The following is a 23,352-nucleotide window of genomic DNA, read 5'->3' on the forward strand; positions in this document are numbered from 1 at the left end:
GATAGGAGACTCAAGCACTGAAGATAGGTGCTTTACCCTCCCTACACGTGGGGCAGGGTGTACTGTGCCATCAGGCCCCTGTGCCCCCTCTGCTGTGAAGCCCATGGGTGGGGCACTCGCCCTCCCTGCTGCCCACAAACCTACGTGTGGAGAAGTAGATGTAAGCGAAGAGGATGATGTAGGTGGTGACGAGGGGGATCAGCTCAGCAATGCCAATCTCTTCCTTGAAGTGGACGTGAATGATGTGCTCCTCCCGCAGGGTGCAGTTGGGGCTAGGGTGCAGCAGCTTCAGCCGGGAGCGGAGGCTGGTGAGGAACCTGACACGTGAGAAAGGCAGAAGGACGTGACCCTGGTGCTATGACGTACACCTAACACATCCCTCAGAGGAGGGCCCCAGGGCTGCAGCCAGCTGGGAACATGGCTCTATAGATTTATGCAATACTTGGCAACCAAGAGCAAGGTCAGCTCTGCCTGTCTAGGTTTTGCACCTCATTCATCACCAGGTACCACCAAGTTCCCCTGAAATCTACAGCGTTCCTGCGGAGGATTCAAAGAGGGGAGCTGCAAGACCTCAATAAAGGTGTTTAGAGAAGGGTGTTGGGGTTTACCAAGAACTCTGACTCTGGGGGATGGCGTGTGCTGTCGGTTCAAACACGTTTACTGTTGCCGGTGTTTGGTAAATAGTGCTGATGAATGATGCTAATAGACAGTCCTGGAGACGGGAGGCTTCTCTCCCCAATGCACAGCATGGTCAGCAGCAGGGCAAACTTCCACCCGCCAGCCTGCCAGGCTGCCTTGAAGGCACCACCCGGAGGAGGGAGAGGAGCATTCATTCTCCAGTCCCATTCAGTCTGTGCCCTCTCTGCTGAGACGGCCAACAAGAGAGCCAGTTAGTGCCAACCAGCATGGCGCTCACTGGGATGTAGAAGCCCATCCACCAGGAGCTGGACTGAAGCCAACTCCCCAGACCAACCAGCTGCCACCAGGAGGGCCACGACTCCACTCACTACAAATATGAGCTGAAAAGAGGACTGTGATTGTGGGCAGGGGCAGCCATCAGCAGAGGAATGCTGGGGTGGCTCCTGGGTGTGCTGGTTTCTTTTTAAAGCGACAGTGCTATGCGTCCAGTGGTGGCAGACAGCTTTATATTGACGATGATAATACTCTGTGCTTCTATAGTGCCTTCCCTCTGAGGATCTGACCGTGCTCTGCACGGCTCTATCCAGAACAGCGAAAGGACAAATAAAGAGAACCAACGAGCTTCCCAGGAGACAAAGAAGGGAGCCCAACAGGCAGGTGATCTGACATGGGAGCAGCAGAGCCAAAGCACTTACCGGGAATCATATCGCTGGAGAGCTAGTGTGACAGTGTAGGACACCACCCGCTTCCTGTTGTACAGGTTCACGCCGCTGTACTTCCCCGGGACTCCAAACAAGAGATCTGCAAACACAATGGGAGCCTAACACCATGAGCCTGGACAGAGGTCACTGAGGGACAATGCATGAGTGTTCATCACCAGATGGGAAAGGATGCTGGAGAACCACGGCCCACCTTATTGCAAGGGCTGCCAAGTCCCCACAGAGCAGCAGGGCCTTTGCCTTCCAGGGCTCCCCCAACCCCATGTCCCCACCGCCACACACAGTAAAATGGAACTTCAGTCACCTGCCTTTGGAGAGAGCAACGACTGAGTGAGGTTTTCAGCTGTGGTTTCAAGAAGACATGGTGTTTTGAGGTTTTGCTCAGACTGTTAAGCCCGGCCTCCTCTACTTAATCTCACTAGTACAATGCTGACCCCATGCCATTTCTGTGCACACTTATACATCCACACGCTACATCAGCACATTCTCTGAGAGTGAGTGTTTGTGTGTGTATTCGTTTTCTGCTTGGGAGAAGGTACGGTCCCCGGAGATGTAGCCCTGTCTTCCTTTGGGGTGGTATAGTGCTGAACACATTCTGGGTACTGAACTGGGAAACTTTTTAATCAATAAGTCTTAAGGCTCCAATGCACCTCTTTAGGCAGAAGGGATTACAGGGGTCCTGACCTCAACTGGATCCCCTTATACAGAAAGAAGTGAACAATCCTCTAACTCGGTGGAACCAGGGAACAGCATGACTTCAGACGTGGCCAGATTCCTTATTCTAATTAATGCAAGAGACTTTCAGTGGCACCAGTAGCCCACTTGAGGACAAACCCCGTGGGTCACTCCAGGCAACGATCAATAAAAGGACAAGAGGGAGCACTATGAACATTCACTCCTCACCTATGGCAATCTGCCCCACCTTTGGGCAGCGCAATCAGTGCTGTTCTCAGAGCAACCGGAAATAGACAGGGTGGGAGAAAGCAGCATGGTTAGAATAATTCAGATCAAAGGGCATGGGGCGGGTGGGGGGTTGTTGGCTATACACAGATGTTCTCTCTATACCCACAGGCAGCAGGCTGATGGGGTTAGAACACCCACTTTTCACCTCTGGAGGGCTGGGTCAAAATCCAACTTAAAACCCTAGGTGGAATGAGTCCAGTGGCCTCATCCCAGACTCTGCGCAAGGTAAAAACCACTGCCCGATTTGGCACTGCTGGCAATCGGCTCACGAGAGACCTGGGACTGGAACAGCAGAGCAGGGATAAGGCACTTCTCCCAGTACCTGTACCACTCAGCCTCCTACCTTTGAGGGTAGCTGATGTCTGCAGTGTCTTTGGTTCGTGCTGGTGGATGGTTTTGATGATATTAGGGTCGGAGTTAAAGCGCTCTCGGTCATTCTGCCAGAAGTTCCCTGGAGACAGCAGGAGGCAGCCATGTTCAGGTAGCAGGTCTCGCAGCTTCTTTAAGCTGGGCAGGAGGTCTGTCACCTGAAGGCAGACTTCCTCCAAACTTCTGATCCCAGAACTGAAAGACAGGTAGAGACCAGAAGCTTCAGCGTGTTAGGGTATTCACAGACAGTTCATCTCAGAAAGGCAACACATCCATGCACTCCTGAGCTCTAATTCTCACTCACTACTTGGCTTGTGACCACACAATTTCAAAAGCCTCCACCAATTCTGGGGGCCTCAGTTCTCAGCACCCAATTTAAGACTCTCAGGGCCTCATTGTCAGAAGCGCTGGGCACCTGTAGCTAACTAGCTTTAGCTGGAGTTATGCATCTTCAGCGTTTCTAAAATCAGACCCAAGGAGTGGGAACTTTTGAAAACTTGGGCCGTAACCTCTCTGCCTCCTTCTTTCCCCATTTGCTAATGTGGGATGATAATACAAACCTCCCTCAGTATTTCTGGCATGGATTAGTTAGGGGTCACACGGCTCTGAAGTGCGTGAAAGATATAGCAGGAGTAAAACTGCTCAGCACAAGCAACTCAGCAAAATCTTCTCCAAACTCCTCTGCGGTGCACAACGAAGGGAATGCCCCAAGCCAGGTGAACTCGTGGGGCTGCAGCACCACCCTGCATGTCATATATGGCTTGGATGGGTTGGCATTTCCAAACGGTAGGCACAAGCCTGCAGCCCTTGCTCAGGGACTCTCCTCACATGAGTACAGACTGCAAGATCAGGCCTCCATTTCAGAGCACCTGTCACAGCACTGCAAAGTGATGCTTTCCCAGTGGGTAAAGCTGTGTGAACTCGTGTTAACGTTGGACTTACACTAACATTCACAATAAAGTGATCTTGTTATAAAAGTTCAAGCCTTGCTTTATATGCTTACACAATCCTTAGATACCCACTAACAAATCAGATACGCATCCGACTTGACCCAGCCTGGGTCTACACTAGCACTTGTCCGAGTGTGCAAGGCTCAGTGGCAGACTGGCTGCCAGGGCCAGGGTTGGCTAGCATTGCCCAAAAAGAGAGCAGTACTTCCTTGTGAGTGGGCACAGCCAAGGCAACTGGCAGGATCTACCCTAAAATCCATGTCCAGCCACAGAGGCACCCAGCAAAATCGAGGCTTTCACTTCAGAAAAAACTACATTTCTAGTCCTCCTGGAGGCAAAGACAACCTTCTGCATGGGAACTGACGTAGTGAGGCCTGCCTGAGTCTGCAGAGAGCTTGGAACAGCTCTGGAAGATGTCAGAACTCTGCTCTGTCCCCTCAGTCAGGCAGTGACTCTGAAACCTAATGGTGACAAAGTTCTTGTCAACAGTATTCACTATGACATCCCGGATCAGTTTAGCAGGTATATATGGCTCATGCGCTTCTCCCTAATGCCAGATGCAGTGACAGAGACTGGGACAGGATGCAATGGAATGGCTAGCTGCCCTCAAGGCTGCTGGGATCTGGAATTAGGTGTTCAAACCACTCCAAAAATTTCAGGTCATCCCTGTCCCTGCCAGAAGGGACAACTGCCCAAAGCCTTAACTGTCTCCAGGGCAAAAAATGCAAACTGCCTCCCATATCATTTGGCTGGAAAAAGCCCTGGCTGTCCCGTACCCAGACGCCCAACCCCCCACTGACAGCTTCAACATGCGGATATGCTTTTTCCTATACAGTTTTTTTGCAGCACTTTAACAATTGTGGAGCAGACTAAACTAAAAGGAATTTGACGTCAAAATGAGTCTCAAGCCCCAGGAATATGCCACTGACTGTGTTACTAATTTCAGATTTAATTCAAGAACATCCGGTTTGGAAATTATTTCTCTGCCACAGAAATGGGAGGCTTGTCCCAGAGCTGAGGTCTAGCTGGGCACGGAGCACATGGAGCCTTGTTTCATTTCCATGCAGAGTGGCTACCCATCAAGGACACTGTCACAGTGATCTGAGACACCGTGCACACCAGGAGGAGAGGGCTTATAACTTGCCACTGACGAATGTGCGGCATCACCAGATAGCGATCCACACATATGTGATAAAAGGGCAGCTGAACTGAAGACAAACACTGTGTAGCAAGGACTTAGCCAAAAGTTGTGACTAGAAGGGTATCGAAAGCTCTTTCTGAACACAGCACAGGCAGCTTCTCTGGCACATAAGAATATAAGAACGGCCATACTGGGTCAGATCCAAGATCCATCTAGTCCAGTATCCTGTCTTCTGATAGTGGCCAATGCCAGGTGCCCCAGAGAGAATGAAAGAACAGGTATCAAGATCATCAAGTGATCCACTTCCTGTCGCCCATTCCCAGCTTCCAGCAAACAGAGGCTACGGACACCATCCCTGCCCATCCCAGCTAATAGCCATTGATGGACCTATCCTCCATGAATTTATCTAGTTCTTTTTCGAACCCTGTTATAGTCTTGGCCTTCAAAACATCCTCTGGCAAGGAGTTCCACAGGTTGACTGTGCGTTGTGTGAAGAAATACTTCCTTTTCTTTGTTTTAAATCTGCTGCCTATTAATTTCATTTGGTGGCCCCTAGTTCGTATGTTATGAGAAGGAGTAAATAACACTCCTTATTTACTTTCTCCATATCAGTCATGATTTTATAGACCTCTATCATATCCCCCCTTAGTCGTCTCTTTTCCAAGCTGAAAAGTCCCTGTCTCATTAACCTTTCCTCATATGGAAGCTGTTCCAGACCCCTAATCATTTTTGTGGCCCTTTTCTGTACCTTTTCCAATTCCAATATATCTTTTTTGAGATGGGGTGATCACATCTGCACACAATATTCAAGATGTGGGTGTACCATGGATTTATATAGAAGCAATATGGTATTTTCTGTCTAATTATCTATCCCTTTCTTAATGATTCCCAACATTCTGTTTGCTTTTTTGCTTCACATTAAGTGGATGTTTTCAGAGAACTATCCACAATGACTCCAAGATCTCTTTCTTGAGTGGTAACTGCTAATTTAGACCTCATCATTTTATATGTAGAGTTGGGATTATGTTTTCCAATGTGCATTACTTTGCATTTATCAACATTGAATTTCATCTGCCATTTTGTTGCCCAGTTACTCAGTTTTGTGAGATTCCTTTGTAACTCTTCGCAATCTGCTTTGAAATTAACTATCTTGAGTAGTTTTGTATCATCTGCAAATTTTGCCACCTCGCTGTTTATCCCTTTTTCCAGATCACTTATGAATATGTTGAACAGCCCTGGTCCCAGCACAGACTTCTGGGGGACACCACTATTTGCCTCTCTGTATTCTGAAAACTGACCATTTATTCCTATCATTTGTTTTCTGTCAATTAACCAGTTACTGATCCTTGAGAGGACCTTCCCTCCTATCCCACAACTGCTTGCTTTGCCTAAAAGCCTTTGGTGAAAGATCTTGTCAAAGGCTTTCTGAACATCCAAGTACACTATATCCACTGGATCACTCATGTCCACGTGTTTGCTGACTCCCCTCAAAGAATTCCAATACATTGGTGAGGCGTGATTTCCCTTTACAAAAACCATGTTGACTCTTCCCCAACAAATCATGTTCATTTATGTGTCTGATAATTCTGTTCTTCACTATAGTTTCAACCAGTTTGCCTGGTACTGAAGTCAGGCTTACTGGCCTGTAATTGCCGGGATCACCTCTGGAGCCTTTTTAAAAAATTGGCATCACGTTAGCTACCCTCCAGTCATCTGGTACAGAAGCTGATGTAAATGATAGGTTACATACCACAGTTAGTAGTTCTGCAATTTCACATTTGAGTTCCTTCAGAACTCTTGGGTAAGTACCATCTGGTTCTGGTGGCTTATTAGTGTATCAGTTTGTTCCAAAACCTTCTCTAATGACACCTCAATCTGGGACAGTTCCTCAGATTTGTCACCTAAAAAGAATGGCTCAAGTTTGGGAATCTCCCTCCCATCCTCAGCTGTGAAGAGCAATGCAAATAATAAATTTAGCTTCTCTGCAATGGCCTTATCGTCCTTGAGTGCTCCTTTAGCATCTCGATCATCTAGTGGCCCCACTGGTTGTTCAGCAGGCTTCCTGCTTCTGATGTACTTAAAATTTTTTTTGCTATTACTTTTGGAGTAATATGAGCTTATCTACACCGGGGTGTGGAAAGGATGTGACACCATTTGCCACAAAGCCCACCTAGTTTCTTGCTTTCCTTATTTCCAGGAGTCTAAGGATTTCAATCTTGATGGCTAGATCTAGAGAGCACTAGGTCAGAAGGGGGGTCAGTGCGACACTGGCAGGCCCAGTTCCGTATCCCTGCTCTCTAGAGTCTCTAATCCAGGGGTAGGCAACCTAGGGCACGCGTGCCAAAGGCGGCACGTGAGCTGAGTTTCAGTGGCACACACACTGCCCGGGTCCTGGCCACCGGTCCGGGGGGCTCTGCATTTTAATTTAACTTTAAATGAAGCTCCTTAAACATTTTAAAAACCTTATTTACTTTACATGCACCAATAGTTTAGTTCTATATTATAGACTTATAGAAAGAGACCTTCTAAAAACGTTGAAAATGTATTACTGGCACACAAAACCTTAAATTAGATTGAATAAATGAAGACTTGGCACACCGCTTCTGAAAGGTTGCCGACCCCTGCTCTAATCAATGGGAGTTTACCTGTCTCTCAGGGCGTGGTTTCTGATCTCCTCCACTAGCTGGAAGACGCGGGAGAGCGGTGAGCGGAACACGTCCACAGCGAGGAAGTTCTTGTGCCATGGCGAGACAGTAGCTTTCACCAAGATCTGCTGGACGTAGGCCACAGGAGCGCCCAGGTACTGGGGGAAAATGGGGGTAGAGAGAAAGGTGACCTTCTGGAGACAGTGAGTTGGCAAGCCTGCAGAGTGAGCGTGGATCTCTCCTGCAAATCGTACAGCATCAACTCCTAACCCTTCCTTCTTGCAGTCCCCTCTCTTGTGATGGATGGGTGCCCCCTCCCCCCCACATGCCCCCTTGTGCCACACCCAACCATGGCTTGTTTTCCTCCTCTGATTTTCTGGTTTCTTTCTAGCTTCATAGTTTTTTTTCCCTCGTGTTTCCCCTCATTTGGTAGCTCTCCCATTCCTTCCCAGGTGGCTGCATGCTGCTTTGGAGTAGGTGTGGCCTCTGGTGGCCACACCCTTCGTGCTCTAGCAGCTGACCTGAGTGCCATGGCTGAAGAGAAGCTTTCCTCAGCCAGCTGCAGCCTGAGCCTTCAGCCCTGCACACCCGAGCTGCTTCTGGGGCTGGCTGTACTGGAGCGACTGCAGGAGCCTGGAGGAAGGCAAGTGTCTTCAGCCACAGTCAGAAGAGCCCGGGGAGACCTTGATTTACCAAAAATGTTCATGCCTTGGAAGCCTCTGCTGAAGAGAGGCCTCAGAGTGTAAAAGCAGGGGGCTTGCAGGTCAGGCTTGAGGTGCCCTGACAGAGCTGTGATGCGCCAAGAACTAGGATACCCAGGGATCCCGCAGATCAGGAAGGAAGGGCATTGACAGAGCTATGCTGAGCAGGGGGGGAGGTTTTGAACTGTCCCCAGCCTCCAGGAGAAGGGCTGCGGATACAGGCTGCTCATGCCAAAGAAAAGTCAAACTCTTATCCGGTACATTCGGACACAAGCAGCATTGATTTGCATGATCCTCCCCAATACAAGAAACCTTTGGCTTCTACCCACGTCAGTGTTAACCCTTTGTTCATGCCTCTACTGCCAGAGCACAATGGGCTCAATACGCTGGGACAGTCACCCAGCTCGGAGTGTGGCTGCTTAACCTCAAATGGAAAACACTTGGTTTTGCCCTTAAGAAGCAGGCGTAAATGTTGGAGATGAGACCCGAACTGGCAGCAAATGGCTCCTAGTTACCACGGACACTTCAGGCAGCTAGCCAAGCCAAAGGAGCGAACACACACGACGAAGAGCTCAAGGCACAGGGATCCACAGCCTTTCATCTCCAGGCCAGCAGTCTGATCCCAGCTGAGCTTGGCAGTGATGGACCAGTCATTCTGTTCTGATGGCTGGTCAGTGGAGTAGGAGTTGTGAGCTAGTTGGTAGGTCAGAGACCAAATCTCCACAGACAGGGGTACAGCAGTAAGTGACCCCCGGATTGGTAGCATCTCTATGGATGATAGCAGCAATATGGACTGGCTGAGCTCTATTCTCACCCTTATGGGGGGGGAGTGTCCCATGGCAGGGTTGAGCCATGCCAGCAGAGTGGTGACGGGGAGCTTGCCCTGTTGCTGCCCGTGTTGTCCCTGTTGGAGGGGAAGAACTGAGACCTTTTGTCTCCTGGGCTGTCAGTCCAGCCCTGGGGGCATGGATCAACGTTCATGTCATGCTCCCCGTCAGTCCCAGGCCCAGGCTGGGGTAGCGAAGGATGCAACCAGTGGACCAAATTCGGTGCTGAATCCTGGTCATGTGCCACCCGTGGCACATTGCACACAGGCTAAGAAGAATCCAGCATCTACCACTAGCACTAAATTGACTTAAAACAACTGAATAACAATTGTGAAAAAATGCAGCAAACAAAATGCAATACTTGACTCAGGATACAGTTCTCTGTCTCCCCTTGGACAGCAGGCTCCTGCTGAACAGCGTTTGAAAGCTTTTACCCACCCACGCTGAAGGCCCAGAATTGGGTCTCCTGACAGCATTCAAGTCTGACGACAGGAGCACATTAGCTCGAATTTAACAGCCAGGCGAGGTGCAGAAATTACAAGGCACTTCTTCAGTTCACTACATTAAGGTGCAAATAACACCAGAGTGAACTCCCCCCTGCTCTCTCTCTCTCTCTCTCTCTCTCTCTCTCTCTCGGGTGCACACACACACACACACACACACTAGTCAGCAGGGGGCAGCACACACACACATGCAAAAGACCTACCCAATCAGGTCGCTCACTAGGATCTCCTTGCTGGTGGCCTGGCTCTGAAGAAGGTGGCGAGTAATCCTTCACGGGGGTGCTGTACTCCACAGGGCCTGTTCCAGGTAAGGGGAGTTTAAGCAGCGGGTAGCTAAGATTAAGACACAAGCAGGAAGAATTATACATTTAAACAAGCCCACGATTTACTGCATGTCACTTGCTGAAATGTGCTGGGCCCATCAGCCAACCTTGCAAGGACTGGGAGCTGTATGGGGAACTTTTTCCAGGTTACCAGTCTGAATCTGACCCAGCACAGTAATATCCCAAAGCTGACACCCTCTGTTGGCCTCTCTCTCTGTGTCTACATGGGGATAACAAATATGCAGCTGGCTCACAGGTCTTGAGCTCTGGGGCTGAAAATTACTGTGTAGACACTTGGGCAGGGTCCCAGAGGTTGGGCTCCAGCCCAAGCCTGAATAGCCATTTTTAGTCCTGCAAGCCTGACGCAGCTGACCTGGGCCGGCCATGCCGTGGGGCTTTTATCCCCATGTAGACATACCCTCCGAGTTGGTGGCTTCAGTAGAGTTCCTGTCAGACGGATTTATGCATCACAGCCAGCCCTTTAGTTGGCAGCCTTGGGGAGAACTCAAAGAATGAACGAGCCATGCAGTTCAACCACCCTCTGAGCCACCACGCCATCTCCCCCCGGGCGGGTGGGACAGCTAGAACATAGTGACAGATTTCAGAGTAGCAGCCGTGTTAGTCTGTATTCGCAAAAAGAAAAGGAGTACTTGTGGCACCTTAGAGACTAACAAATTTATTTCAGCATAAGATTTTGTGAGCTACAGCTCACTTCATCGGATGCATCTGATGAAGTGAGCTGTAGTTCACGAAAGCTTATGCTCAAATAAATTTGTTAGTCTCCAAGGTGCCACAAGTACTCCTTTTCTTTTTTCTAGAACATAGTGAGGATGTGGAACTAGTGGAAGCAGATTTGTGTTTTTCCTTGAGGGAGCGGTTAGTCATGTGTGCTGTAGTTTTGCAGTTTGGGAGAGGACCGTTGAGCAGCTCAGCATAGAGACAGCAGAAAAACTAAATTGCTTTTAAAGTCCTGAAAGTTAGCAGTGTCAGAGACAGATTAGGGTGCTCAGGCAGCCGGCTCTGGCTGGCTACTCCACAGTCTGTGAACTCTGAAAGCAGACACCTCTCACAGAGTTAGGCTCCACCAAACACACTCTGCATGGGCCACATTCTTGAATAACCAAGAGATGGTAACTACTTTTGATCACTCCTGATCCAAGCTGGATTCGAAAGGCCCCAGGTCTTTCCAAATCCTTGACATCCAGCACCACCCCTATAATTTTCCAGGACTGGCACTCAAAGGCCTGTCTCCAGTGTGTTTTGAACCATTTCTGACACTTGCCACAAATTTCACTGGCCTTGAAGGCACTGTTAATGGTGGGTTCTGAGACACCAGACCATAAAGTCATGTCATTCTTATTACCTTCTTGCCCCCTTGCAGCTGCAATTTCAGTGCGATTGTAGCAGCTGGTAACCTATTAACCGTTCATATTAGAGATTAATGCTTTATAACACTTGAAAGCTGAGAGGCCCAGCTTTCAGACAGTAGAGAGCATTTTCTTTTTTAGCTCTAGACATCCTTTTGGTTCTAAAATCATGTTAGACTTGAACTGGGGGGAAACAATTCAGCCAATGCCATTAAGCCAACCCACCAATGCTAGAACTATTAAGACAGGATTCCTGGTTTTCCAGCAGCATACAGCGTAGCTCTGTAGCCTTGTTGGTTCACAATATATCAGATCTGGAATTTGTCACTGGTCCTTCAACCTCGCAAAGCTTTTTATGGCCGTGATCCCAAGCAAACTATAAAGGTCCTGGACCAATGCCATTTTCAATACCTGAAACGATTAGTGACACCGTAATAAATGCACTACCCACTTGGTTTATCCGTGGATCTGTTAAAGAGTCTGGCAACACAGGAGATTTCTAAGACTTAAAGTTTCAGAGGGCAGGGTGCAGACAAGCAACAGATAGAAGATGAGGTTTGAAAAAAGCCAGCAAATCAGAAGAGGACAAAGAGTGATGTGACTGGTTAAAGAGGGTCACTTTTCTGTTTTAATATTCCATACATTTTCAGTCACTTGACAAAACCCACTGGCCAGGCCATGAAAAGATTTGACCCAGACGATGGCAAGTGGATCGGGGAGGAAGATGACAGTGCATCGGGATGAGAACCCCCAGTACAGGCCACAATCTTGGAGGCACAGTTGCAGCAACTGTTTTTTTCTGGGCTGTGATTACCTGCTTTTGTCCTTTTTCTACATAATTCAGTGGTCCCCAAACTTTTTACCTCGTGCCTCCCTTACCCCTGTTCCCCCCCCCGCCGCCCCCCAGAGCCGGGGTCGGGAGCAGGACTGTGACTCCAGGAGGCGGGGATACGCACGGGGTAAGGGGGCTGAGGCAGGGGCCACAGATAGAGGTGGGGTGCAGCTGGAAGTGGAGCCCAGGGCGTGGGCTGCCAGCCGGGACTCCGGGCACAGGGCCGGCAGCTGAGCTGGGTGGCACTCCCTCCCCACCCCCTATGGGGGCGGGGCTGGCCTGGGCCCCAGCCATGCCCCCTCCCTGAATGTTCCTCCGCACCCCCGCGGCCCACAGTTTGGGGACCTCTGACATAACGTCTAATAACTTGAACATTAAACCACCTGCACAGCACACGAGATCTGGTGAAATCACAGCCCAAGGGGGTATGGTTTCATTTCACAGAGTAAACTGGTTGGCTCTGAAATGGGTGTGACATTGCACCCCATAATGCTTTATGGAAATATGCTTATGAAAGTAAATATGACATAACTGGAATATGTTTTATGCTAGATATGCCATGTAACGTATCTCTGTAAGGTAATATACTGGATATATTCATCCTATTTGTATGCATGTATCATTTTTGTATTCGAAGTTATGAATATTGCCTAGGTACTTGTTTAATTTTAAGCAGCCTCAGTGAAGCAGTTGGTCAGCTTCCTGAAAAAGGACTATTCTCAGTAATCACAGGTTTCAGAGTAACAGCCGTGTTAGTCTGTATTTGCAAAAAGAAAAGGAGTACTTGTGGCACCTTAGAGACTAACCAATTTATTTGAGCATAAGCTTTCGTGAGCTACAGCTCACTTCAGCTGTAGCTCATGAAAGCTTATGCTCAAATAAATTGGTTAGTCTCTAAGGTGCCACAAGTACTCCTTTTCTATTCTCAGTAAGCGCCCAATCAAGAAACACTTAAATTAACAATTAACTTGGAGACGCCAATCCACATCTGAGCTTTCCCAGGAATGTGGCCTGGCTGGTAAGGAACTCAGTCATGCATGGACATGTGACTTGACCATGTGACTCCAAAACTCCATCTTGGAGCTGAATTCTGGATAGGAGGGAGGCGGGGATCTCCACCCACAAGAGAAAGTCTATATAAGCCCCTCGGAAACCCCTCCATTTTGTCTTCAGCTGGCTCCAGAGATAGCCTCTCCACCCCCAAAGAATACCTGAAAGAAACTGGAACAAAGGACAGTAACCACAGGGGTGTCAGTGATTGCTGGACCAAGACTAGAAGGAGGTTAGTCTGTAAAAGAGGCTTATTGGAACATCTCTGAGGGTGAGATTTCATCTGTAATCACTTTCTTACTGTATTAGGTTTAGACTTGCATGTTTTATTTTATTTTGCTTGCTAATTCACTTTGTTCTGTCTATTGCTACTTGGAACCACTTAAATCCTACTTTTTGTATTTAATAAAATCATTTTTTACTTATTAATTAACCTAGAATATGTATTAATACCTGGGGGGGGTGGGGGGAACAGCTGTGCATATCTCTCTCTCAGTGTTACAGAGGGCGAACAATTAATGAATTTATCCTGTATATGCTTTATACAGGGTAAAACGGATTTATTTGGGGTTTGGACCCCATTGGGAGCTGGGCATCTGAGTGTTGGAGACAGGAACACTTCTTAAGCTGTTTTCAGTTAAGCCTGCAGCTTTTAGGGGATGCGGTTCAGACCTGCATCTGTGTTTGCAGCAGGCAAGCGTGTCTGGCTCAAACAAGGCAGTAGCCCACCTACAGGGGCACCTCACCACGTAGCCACCTGGGAAGTTTAAACGCCAGATATATGTTCATTCATATATCTTACCTCATTTAAAATTAGGTGCACTGAACGCAGAAAGCGAGTGTGTTAATGAGAAGGACATTGCTTATGACTGATGAACACCTGTTCAGCAGTGCACACTTTGAAGCCCATCTCATCCCTTCCCTGGTTAAAACTCTACTGCCCAGGACTGTGATCTTAACAGATAAAGCTAAGCAAGGTCCAGGCCGGCCAGTGCTTGGATAGGAGATACAAGTGCCACAGGAAATGATGATGGTGATTCACGGGGTGACTTTCCTAAAGAGTCCATAGCACTGTGCCCTGACTCAGGGTGTTTACCCCTGCTGTCTCGGACAAATGCCTAGTTAGGGCATTGATTCCATAGATAAATCTTACCCCGCTGCTGCTTCTGCTGGTCAGAAGGTTCTTCCTCACTTCCTGTCCTACAGCACTGTGGGCAGTTCCCTAGACAGTGAAAGAAGTTCCTACATTCCAAGTTGTGGGGTGAATTCAGTACAGTGTGTAAAACACTTTGGGAGCCTTGGCCACGAGAAGTAGCGCTATCATTATAAATATACAAATAAGGACATGTACAGTCCACACAGGCTGGTTGGTTTTATCCTCTCCCCTTCAGTACCGCAAGATGCAGCTCCTCCTCCACCCCCTGCACATGACCCCCATCTCCCAGAATACTTTGAGCTACTGCTTTTAGTCCTTCAAGAGATTCCTCGTGGAGCTCTTGATTGTGGCATATGTGGAGAGGATGCTTCACTCTCCCTGCCCTGTTTGGAAGGAGACCTTCTCCTTCCCTCATTGCTGGGGAGGGGCAGGCTCCGCTCTCACTGGCCAGAGGAGAGCACTAGTGTTGTTCAGTGCCTCCCCGCTACTGGATGTTTTGCTTCCTTGTATTCTGGAAGAGCACCGGTGTGACAGGTATTCCAGTCACTTTGCGTATGGTGTGGGAAGAGCATGGACAGTGCTGACCAGAAACACCCAGCAGTGGAATGACCGCCAACAGGGACCAGTTTATGACCTACGGAAACCCACTGGGGGCTATGCCACAGACTTTGAGATCTACCAACTGAGGCGATGAATGAAATTCTGCACTATAATCCATATGGCAGCCAAGATAACAATGTTAAAGGAACGTTATGGCTGCCAAGTAACTGCTCAGAAGTTAGGAAATGACCTAACAAATGTTGCCATTGCAACCTGAAGTTAACTCCCTGGTGCACATACATCATCATAAAAAGAAAAGGAGTACTTGTGGCACCTTAGAGACTAACCAATTTATTTGAGCATGAGCTTTTGTGAGCTACAGCTCACTTCACCGGACTGAATGCATCCGATGAAGTGAGCTGTAGCTCACAAAAACTTATGCTCAAATAAATTGGTTAGTCTCTAAGGTGCCACAAGTACTCCTTTTCTTTTTGCGAATACAGACTAACACGGCTGTTACTCTGAAACCATACATCATCATACTGGCTTCAAATGATCGAGGGAAGTAAGGCTGTATGCTCAACTTAATAGCATTCCTCTGCGCTCTCTGCTCCTTGGGAATGTAAGGTGATAACTTCTGAACATGTGACCAGTCTGTAGGTCTAAGAGCTGGCTGATGGCTGCCCTTAACACCTTCTGGCATAACTACCTCCTGCATCTCCGTTCTGCCCAGAATCCCAAGGGAGTTTAACATGCTGACATATGAGGGATTTCTCTCTCCTTGGCCTTACACTGTTCAGGGAGGTGGTGTGACTGCGTCCAGGTACCAGCGTGGCAGCGTCAGCGGGAGACAAATTTAGCTCTGGATGAATGCAAAACTACCCCAAAACAAGTTGACATCAGTCAACATAATTTTGCAGCATAGCCCAAACCACAAAGAAAAGAACTCATTTAACAAATTACCAATTATACAAACTGACCTATTTACATCTCTTCCTGAACTTGCGGGGGCCAGGAGGGTGGCACATAGGGAGCTTATGGGGATTGGGGGGGGAGAGAGAAGGGTGCAATGAGCCCCTGATGTGTGCAGTGAGCTTGGCCTTCAAAAGCTACAAAGTGTGTGTCCTTCTAGACACAGGTAGGCCAAGACAGGAGTAGTCACAAGGGAAACAGGGGCACACAGAGCCCCTGGTATAGGGCGGGGAAGGGGGGGCACACAGAGCCCCTGGCATAGGGCAGAGAAGGGGAAGGGGGGGCACACAGAGCCCCTGGAATGGGGAGGAAAATAGGGGACCCCAGAATGTAGGGCACAGAGTCCTTATCATGAGGGAGCGCATGTGGGGGATAGGGGTTGTGAGACCTTGAACTAGAGGGGGATGGGAGGGTGGTACACAGGGAGATTTTTGGGGGAATGGAGGGATGCAAAGAGCTGCATTGTGTGCAGTGAGCTCAGCCTACAGTAGCTATGAACTATGTGACCCTCTAGTTATTTTTTCCCATAGGACCCCTGCCTCATTCACTGAATGCACAGTTATTCAACTTCTTTTTATCCCCCTCATTCAGTGTGTAACCCTAGCCTTTATTTAACACTCAGCAGAGATCTCAACCACTTGAGCTAACAAAGTAACTGGCAGCAGTAGTGGGTTGTTACCCTCTAAGGGAACCAGCCCCTAGAAGGTGGTAATACACACAATGACACACTCATTATGTCACCTTGGTCAAGTCACTTAGTTTCTCTCGGTCTTATTTTCCCCAGCTGTAGAAAAGGGATCCTGGTACACAAAATCGTGGGGAACATCTACTGCTGTCTCCAGGTACATTAGCACAATGATTGTAACCTGGAACAGTTGAGTATGCCCCTTTCAGGAGTTTGATTTGTCTTGTGTACTCCCAAGTTTCACCTCACTTAAAAACTACTTGCTTACAAAACCAGCACACTATTACTGAAAAATTGCTGACTTTCCCATTTTTACCATATAATTATAAAATGAATCAACTGGAATATAAATATTGTGCTTACATTTCAGTGTATAGTATACAGAGCAGTATAAACAAGTAATTGTCTGTATGAAATTTTAGTTTGTGCTGACTTTGCTAATGATTTTTATGTAGCCTGTTGTAAAACTAGGCAAATATCTAGATGAGTTGATGTACCCCCTGGAAGATCTCTGCATACCTCTGTACATGTTCCCCTGGTTGAGAACCACTGCACTTACACAAAGGGTGCACGGGGAGGGTGGAGTTAACTCAACAGAGCTCTGAAGAAGAGGGGTTAAAGATCAATATTATTACAAGACATACCAAAGAAAGAAAGGGGCTGGGCTTGCTGTAGACAGATGAGACATTGCTTACCACCTGCAGAAGATGCCTAGGACAGGACAGGACACCTGAATTTAGTTTTAATTAAAAATTATACAGCCAATAGGGAAGTGTGAGGGTTTTTATGGCAGTGGTGCGGGAGCTCGTGATAGGATTTGAACACTCCTCCTAAGTCAACAGGACGCTAGAGAAGGGGAGCTAGGCTAAAAGTGTGTCACCCAAGGGAGAGGCAAGCGTGCACATGGCTTGCCACACCTATCATTTCAGCTTCATGCTCACCCTCTGGCAAAATTAACACAGCCCAAGGAAGTGTTGCTAAGGAACAGGTATCTCCCAGATCAGATCCACCTTAGCAGTGCAAGACGCAGGCTCCAGAGCCAATCCCCAGCTCTTGGTTGTTTTATAACACCGTTCTGAAGTGATAGCTGCATTTTGATCATACATGGAAAAAGGACTTTGTAGGCTAATAAATATGGATACACTTTTACCAGGAAGGTGACCAATTCAGACGTGCTTCTAGGTGGTGGGAAAAGGCAGGTACTAATGCCAGCCCAACAGAGTAGGCAGATAGACCCCGCACCAGATTGCAAATCAGATGAATTGTATTTCAACTGCCTTCAGCCATGGCTAGTGCCTCTGTTACCCCAGAATCTGACATTCCTGCATACACCCAAGAATTTGACAATTCTGCAGCCAACAATTTTGTATGTTCAGCCACTGCTAGCTGAAAACCAAACATCACATAGCTAGGAAAATCTTAGGCCTTTGTGAAGCAAGGTCAGATGACTTCAGGCTTGCAGTTTCTTAATCGGAAGGGGAAGATAGGACAGAAAGTTAACAAGTATGAAAGAGAGTGTGAGTTGATAGGGGCATTTGAAACCAAGGTCACTAATACATTATTGGTATACCCTAGAAATGTTTTTATAAATAAGTAGTTTATAAATAAGTTTTTATAATAAGTAGTTTTATTGAAATTAGGAAAATGAGTGACCCATTAGGAGTCACAACAGGTTGTTTTGTTTAAAGTTAGCTATATACAATTAGGCGAAAGAATGTGCTTTGGAACAATATGATTGGGCAAGGATCCGGCCTCTAAGCTCTCCAGCAGTCAGACAGGAGGCAGGGCCCCACTCAAACCTGGCTGCTGATTCCTTAAAACCATTTCTTGACCTTAGGTAAACGTACGTGTTTTAAAATTTTGTAACCCTACTGTGACAGCATGTTTGTGTGTGTGCTTGAAATCTAATGAAAACATAATTTTAGGTGAAAGCCGTCTGCTTTGTATCAATTATTTATCAGACAGAAGCACTGTGTTCGCACTGATTAATTCTTGACACGGCCCAAAGAGAAACAATGAAGGCAGTGGTTCTCAACCAGGGGCACATATACATCTGGGGGGTACGCAGAGGTTTTCCAGGGGGTACATCAACTCATCGAGAGATTTGCCTAGTTTTTCAACAGGCTACATAATAAGCACTAGCAAAGTCAGCACAAATTAAGATTTCATACAATGACTTGTATATACTGCTCTACATAGAACACTGAAAGTAAGTATATTTATATTGCAATTGATTTTTTTTATAATTATATGGTAAAAATGAGACAGTCAGCAACCTTTCAGTAATAGTGTGCTGGGACTCTTGTATCTTTGTCTGATTTTGTAAGCAAATAGTTTAAGTGAGGTAAAACTTGGGGGTACGCAAGACAAATCAGACTCCTGAAAAGGGTACTGTAATCTGGAAAGGTTGAAAGCCACTGAGTTAAGTTACCATTGCTTTGAGTTCTGAGAAACCCCGCTAACACCCAAGCAGAAGTCACCAATAGCAACCGTGGAGAACGTAAAGGTCTTTAGCGTATAGGATTGTAAGAGTAGTTGTCATGTTGGAGCAGTTCAAAAAACAAGCCAAGAATTTCTTTGGGGATGGGGGGGGAGAATTTTATTTTTCAGTCTTTTCTCACTCCATGGTTGAGCTGATTTTACTCAAACTTACACACACACACACAATCACCTTGACAGAGACCAAGCATGGAAAATTTCAGCATGAAAAAGTAAAGGTTTTAAACAACTATGAGCAACCGGGCAAAAAAAAAAAAACAAAACAAAAGGGGGAGGGGGGGTTAGAAGTGAAATAGTTCTGGATTCTTACAAGAGAAGGAGCTATGGTCTTTGCTCTCTTATAACACTTTGCCCTGTCACAGCATACAGGAGATGATCTCAAAGCACTTTACATATATCATGAATGAAGCTTCACGCTAGCCATATCAGGGCGCGTAAAAGTGAGGTACTGAGAAATTAAGGACAACATCTTTAAGATTAGCTACTACTTGTGTATCTCAATTGCTAGAGGCCTACTCTGACACAGTGTGCCTGATTTCCACAGGTAATACACACCTACCACTCAAACTGAAATAAGACCATAGGAGCTGCCATACCAGGTCAGACCATGGTCCATCTTGCCCAGTAGCCTGTCTACAACAGTGGCCAGTACCAGAGCTTCAGGTGGAGGGTACAGAACAGAACAATTATGGAGCGATCCACCCGCCTTCCACTCCCGGCTTCTGGTAGTCACAGGTTTAAGGTCACTTCAAGCATGTGGTGCTGTCCCTGAGCATCATGATTAACAGCCATGGATGGACCTATCCCCCATGAACTTATCCCATTCTTTTTTTAACCCAGTTATAGTTTTGGCCATCACAACATCCCATGACAATGAGTTCCAGAGGTTGACTGTGCGTTGTGTGAAAAAGTACTTCCTCTTGTTTGAATTAAACCTGCTGTCTATTAATTTCATCAGGTGACTCCTGTTTTTTGTATTGTGGGAAAGTGTAAAACAACACTTTTCTATTCACTTTCTCCACACTAATGATTTAATAGATCTCTATCACATCCCCTCTTAGTTGTCTCTTTTCTAAGCTGAACTTCTCTGATTATTTTACTCTCTCCTGGATCAGAAACTGTTTGATACCCATATCCTAGAATCATAGGACTGGAAGGGACCTTGTGAGGTTATCTAGTCCAGTCCCATGCACTCAAGGCAGGACTAAGTATTATCTTCTAGACCATTCCTGAGAGGTGTTTGTCTAATATAATTGTTAAAATCTTCAATGACAGAGATCCCACAACCTCCCCAGGAAATTTATTCCAGTGCTTAACTACCCTGACAGTTAGGAAGTTTTTCCTAATATCCAACCTAACCCACCCTTGCTGCAATTTAAGCCCATTTCTTCTTGACCTATCCTCAGTTAACAAGGACAATTTTTCTTCCTCCGCCTTGTAACAACACTTTATGTACTTGAAAACTATCATCATGTTCCCCCTCAGTCTTCTCTTCTCCAGCCTTAACAAACCCAGTTTTTTCAATCATCCCTCACAGGTCATGTTTTCTAGACCTTTAATAATTTTTGTTGCTCTTCTCTGGACTTTCTCCAATTCGTCCACATCTTTCCTGAAACGTGGCGCCCAGAACTGGATACAATACTCCAGCTGAGGCCTTATCAGTCCGTGTCTTGCTTACAACACTCCTGTTAACACATCCCAGAATGTTTGCAAAAAAAAAAGCAAGCAATGGTGTGACACTGTTGAATCATATTTAGCTTCTGATCCACTATACCCCCAAATCCCTTTCTACCGTATTCTTTCCTAGGCAGTCATTTCCCCTTTTGTATGTGCACAGCTGACTCTTACCTCCTCAGTGGATCATCTTTGTTGTCCTTCTCTGAAGCTATGACATGGAGGAACTAGAGCATGCACAGTAGGCAAGGTGCAGTAGTAGCAGATTTTCTGTCTTATGTTCTGTCCCTTTCCTAATAGCTCCTAAAAGACGGTTAGCCTTTTTGACCACTGCTGCACCTGAGGCAGAAATTTCAGAGAACTATCCACTGTGAGTTTAAGCTCTCTTACTTGGGTGGTAACAGCTAATTTAGAACCTACCACTGTATATGTATAGTTGGGATTATTTTTTTCCCAATATGCATTATTGTACTTAGCAACACTGAATTTCATTTGCCATTTTGCTGCCCAGTCACCCAGTTTTGTGAGATCCCTTTGTAAATCCTCACAGTCTTCTTTGGACTTAACTATCTTGAATAATTTTGTATCGTCTGCAATCTTTGCCTCATCTGTTCACCACCCCTTTCAGCTTATTAATGATTATATTTGAACAGTACTAGTCCCAGTACAGATCCCTGAGGGACGCTGCTGTTCACTTCTCTCCACTGTTAAAACTAAACCATTTATTCCTACCCTTTGTTTCCATCTTTTAACCAGTTAGTGATCCATAAGAGGACCTGCCCTCCTATCCCATGGCTCCTTTGTTTGCTTAAGAGCCTTTCACGAGGAACCTTGTCAAAGGTTTTTTGAAAATCCAGCTATACTATCAACTGGATCATCCTTACCCACCTCGTGTTGACTCCCTCAGAGAATTCTAGTAGATTGGTGATGCATGACTTCCCTTTACAAAAGCCCTGTTTACTCTTCTCTACCAAATAATGTTTATCTAGATATCTGAGTCTATTCTTTACTATAAAAAGAAAAGGAGTACTTGTGGCACCTTGGTTAGTCTCTAATTTATTTGAGCATAAGCTTTCGTGAGCTACAGCTCACTTCATCGGATGCATACTGTGGAAAGTGTAGAAGATCTTTTTATACACAGAAAGCAAGAAAAAATACCTTCCCCCACCCCACTCTCCTGCTGGTAATAGCTTTTCTAAAGTGATCTCTCTCCTTACAATGTGTCAATGTCTACGTGGCTCTGGGAAGAAGGATAAAGGAGTTTGAGGTGCAAGTGGTCTTCTCTTCCATCCTCCCCGTGGAAGGAAAAGGCCTGGATAGAGACCGTCGAATCGTGGAAGTCAACGAATGGCTATTCAGGTGGTGTCCGAGAGAAGGCTTTGGATTCTTTGACCATGGGACGGAGTTCCAAGAAGGAGGAGTGCTAGGCAGAGACGGGCTCCACCTAACGAAGAGAGGGAAGAGCATCTTCGCAAGCAGGCTGGCTAACCTAGTGAGGAGGGCTTTAAACTAGGTTCACGGGGGGAAGACCAAAGCCCTGAGGTAAGTGGGGAAGTGGGATACCAGGAGGAAGCACGAGCAGGAGCACACAAGAGGGGTGGGCTCCTGCTTCATACTGAGAAAGAGGGACGATCAGCGAGTTATCTCAAGTGACTATACACAAATGCAAGAAGCCTGGGAAACAAGCAGGGAGAACTGGAAGTCCTGGCACAGTCAAGGAATTATGATGTGATTGGAACTACAGAGACTTGGTGGAATAACTCACATGACTGGAGTACTGTCATGGATGGATATAAACGGTTCAGGAAGGACAGGCAGGGCAGAAAAGGTGGGGGAGTTGCATTGTATGTAAGGGAGCAGTATGACTGCTCAGAGCTCAAGTTGAAACTGCAGAAAAACCTGAGAGAATCTCTGGATTAAGTTTAGAAGTGTGAGCAACAAGGGTGATGTCATGGTGGGAATCTGCTATAGACCACCGGACCAGGGGGATGAGGTGGACGAGGCTTTCTTCCGGCAACTTGCAGATCATCCCAGCCAGGGCTTTGTCAAGCCTGACCTTAAAAACTTCTAAGGAAGGAGATTCCACCACCTCCCTAGGTAACACATTCCAGTGTTTCACCACCCTCCTAGTGAAAAAGTTTTTCCTAATATCCAACCTAAACCTCCCTCACTGCAACTTGAGACCATTACTCCTTGTTCGGTCATCAGCGACCACTGAGAACAGTCTAGAGCCATCCTCTTTGGAACCCCCTCTCAGGTAGTTGAAAGCAGCTATCAAATCCCCCCTCATTCTTCTCTTCCGCAGACTAAACAATCCCAGTTCCCTCAGCCTCTCCTCATAACTCATGTGTTCCAGTCCCCTAATCATTTTTGTTGCCCTCCGCTGGACACTTTCCAATTTTTCCACATCCTTCTTGTAGTGTGGGGCCCAAAACTGGACACAGTACTCCAGATGAGGCCTCACCAATGTCGAATCGAGGGGAACGATCACGTCCCTCGATCTGCTGGCGATGCCCCTACTTATACAGCCCAAAATGCCATTGGCCTTCTTGGCAACAGCGGCACACTGTTGACTCATATCCAGCTTCTCGTCCACTGTAACCCCAGGTCCTTTTCTGCAGAACTGCTGCCTAGCCATTCGGTCCCTAGTCTGTAGCGGTGCATTGGATTCTTCCGTCTCAAGTGCAGGACTCTGCACTTGTCCTTGTTGAACCTCATCAGATTTCTTTTGGCCCAATCCTCTAATTTGTCTAGGTCCCTCTCTATCCTATCCCTACCTTCTAGCGTATTTACCTCT

The 23,352-nt window shown here is 46.9% G+C and overlaps 1 protein-coding gene across 10 annotated transcripts in view; it reads right to left on the minus strand.

Moving 5' to 3' along the window:
- Positions 1-23,352, minus strand: part of SCAP (SREBF chaperone) — a 109,910-nt gene that overhangs the window by 30,641 nt on the left and 55,917 nt on the right. For all 10 annotated transcript variants that reach the window (XM_084621509.1, XM_084621512.1, XM_084621505.1 and 7 more), the window contains 5 exons: positions 9,661-9,790; positions 7,427-7,584; positions 2,665-2,885; positions 1,335-1,440; positions 145-317 (listed from right to left, as the gene is read on the minus strand). In XM_084621509.1, the coding sequence (XP_084477635.1) occupies positions 145-317; positions 1,335-1,440; positions 2,665-2,885; positions 7,427-7,584; positions 9,661-9,790 (788 nt within the window). The remainder of the gene's footprint in view (positions 1-144; positions 318-1,334; positions 1,441-2,664; positions 2,886-7,426; positions 7,585-9,660; positions 9,791-23,352) is intronic.

The sequence above is a fragment of the Lepidochelys olivacea genome (assembly GCF_965140295.1).
Source record: "Lepidochelys olivacea isolate rLepOli2 genome assembly, chromosome: 2".
Classification (NCBI taxonomy): Eukaryota; Metazoa; Chordata; order Testudines; family Cheloniidae; genus Lepidochelys; species Lepidochelys olivacea.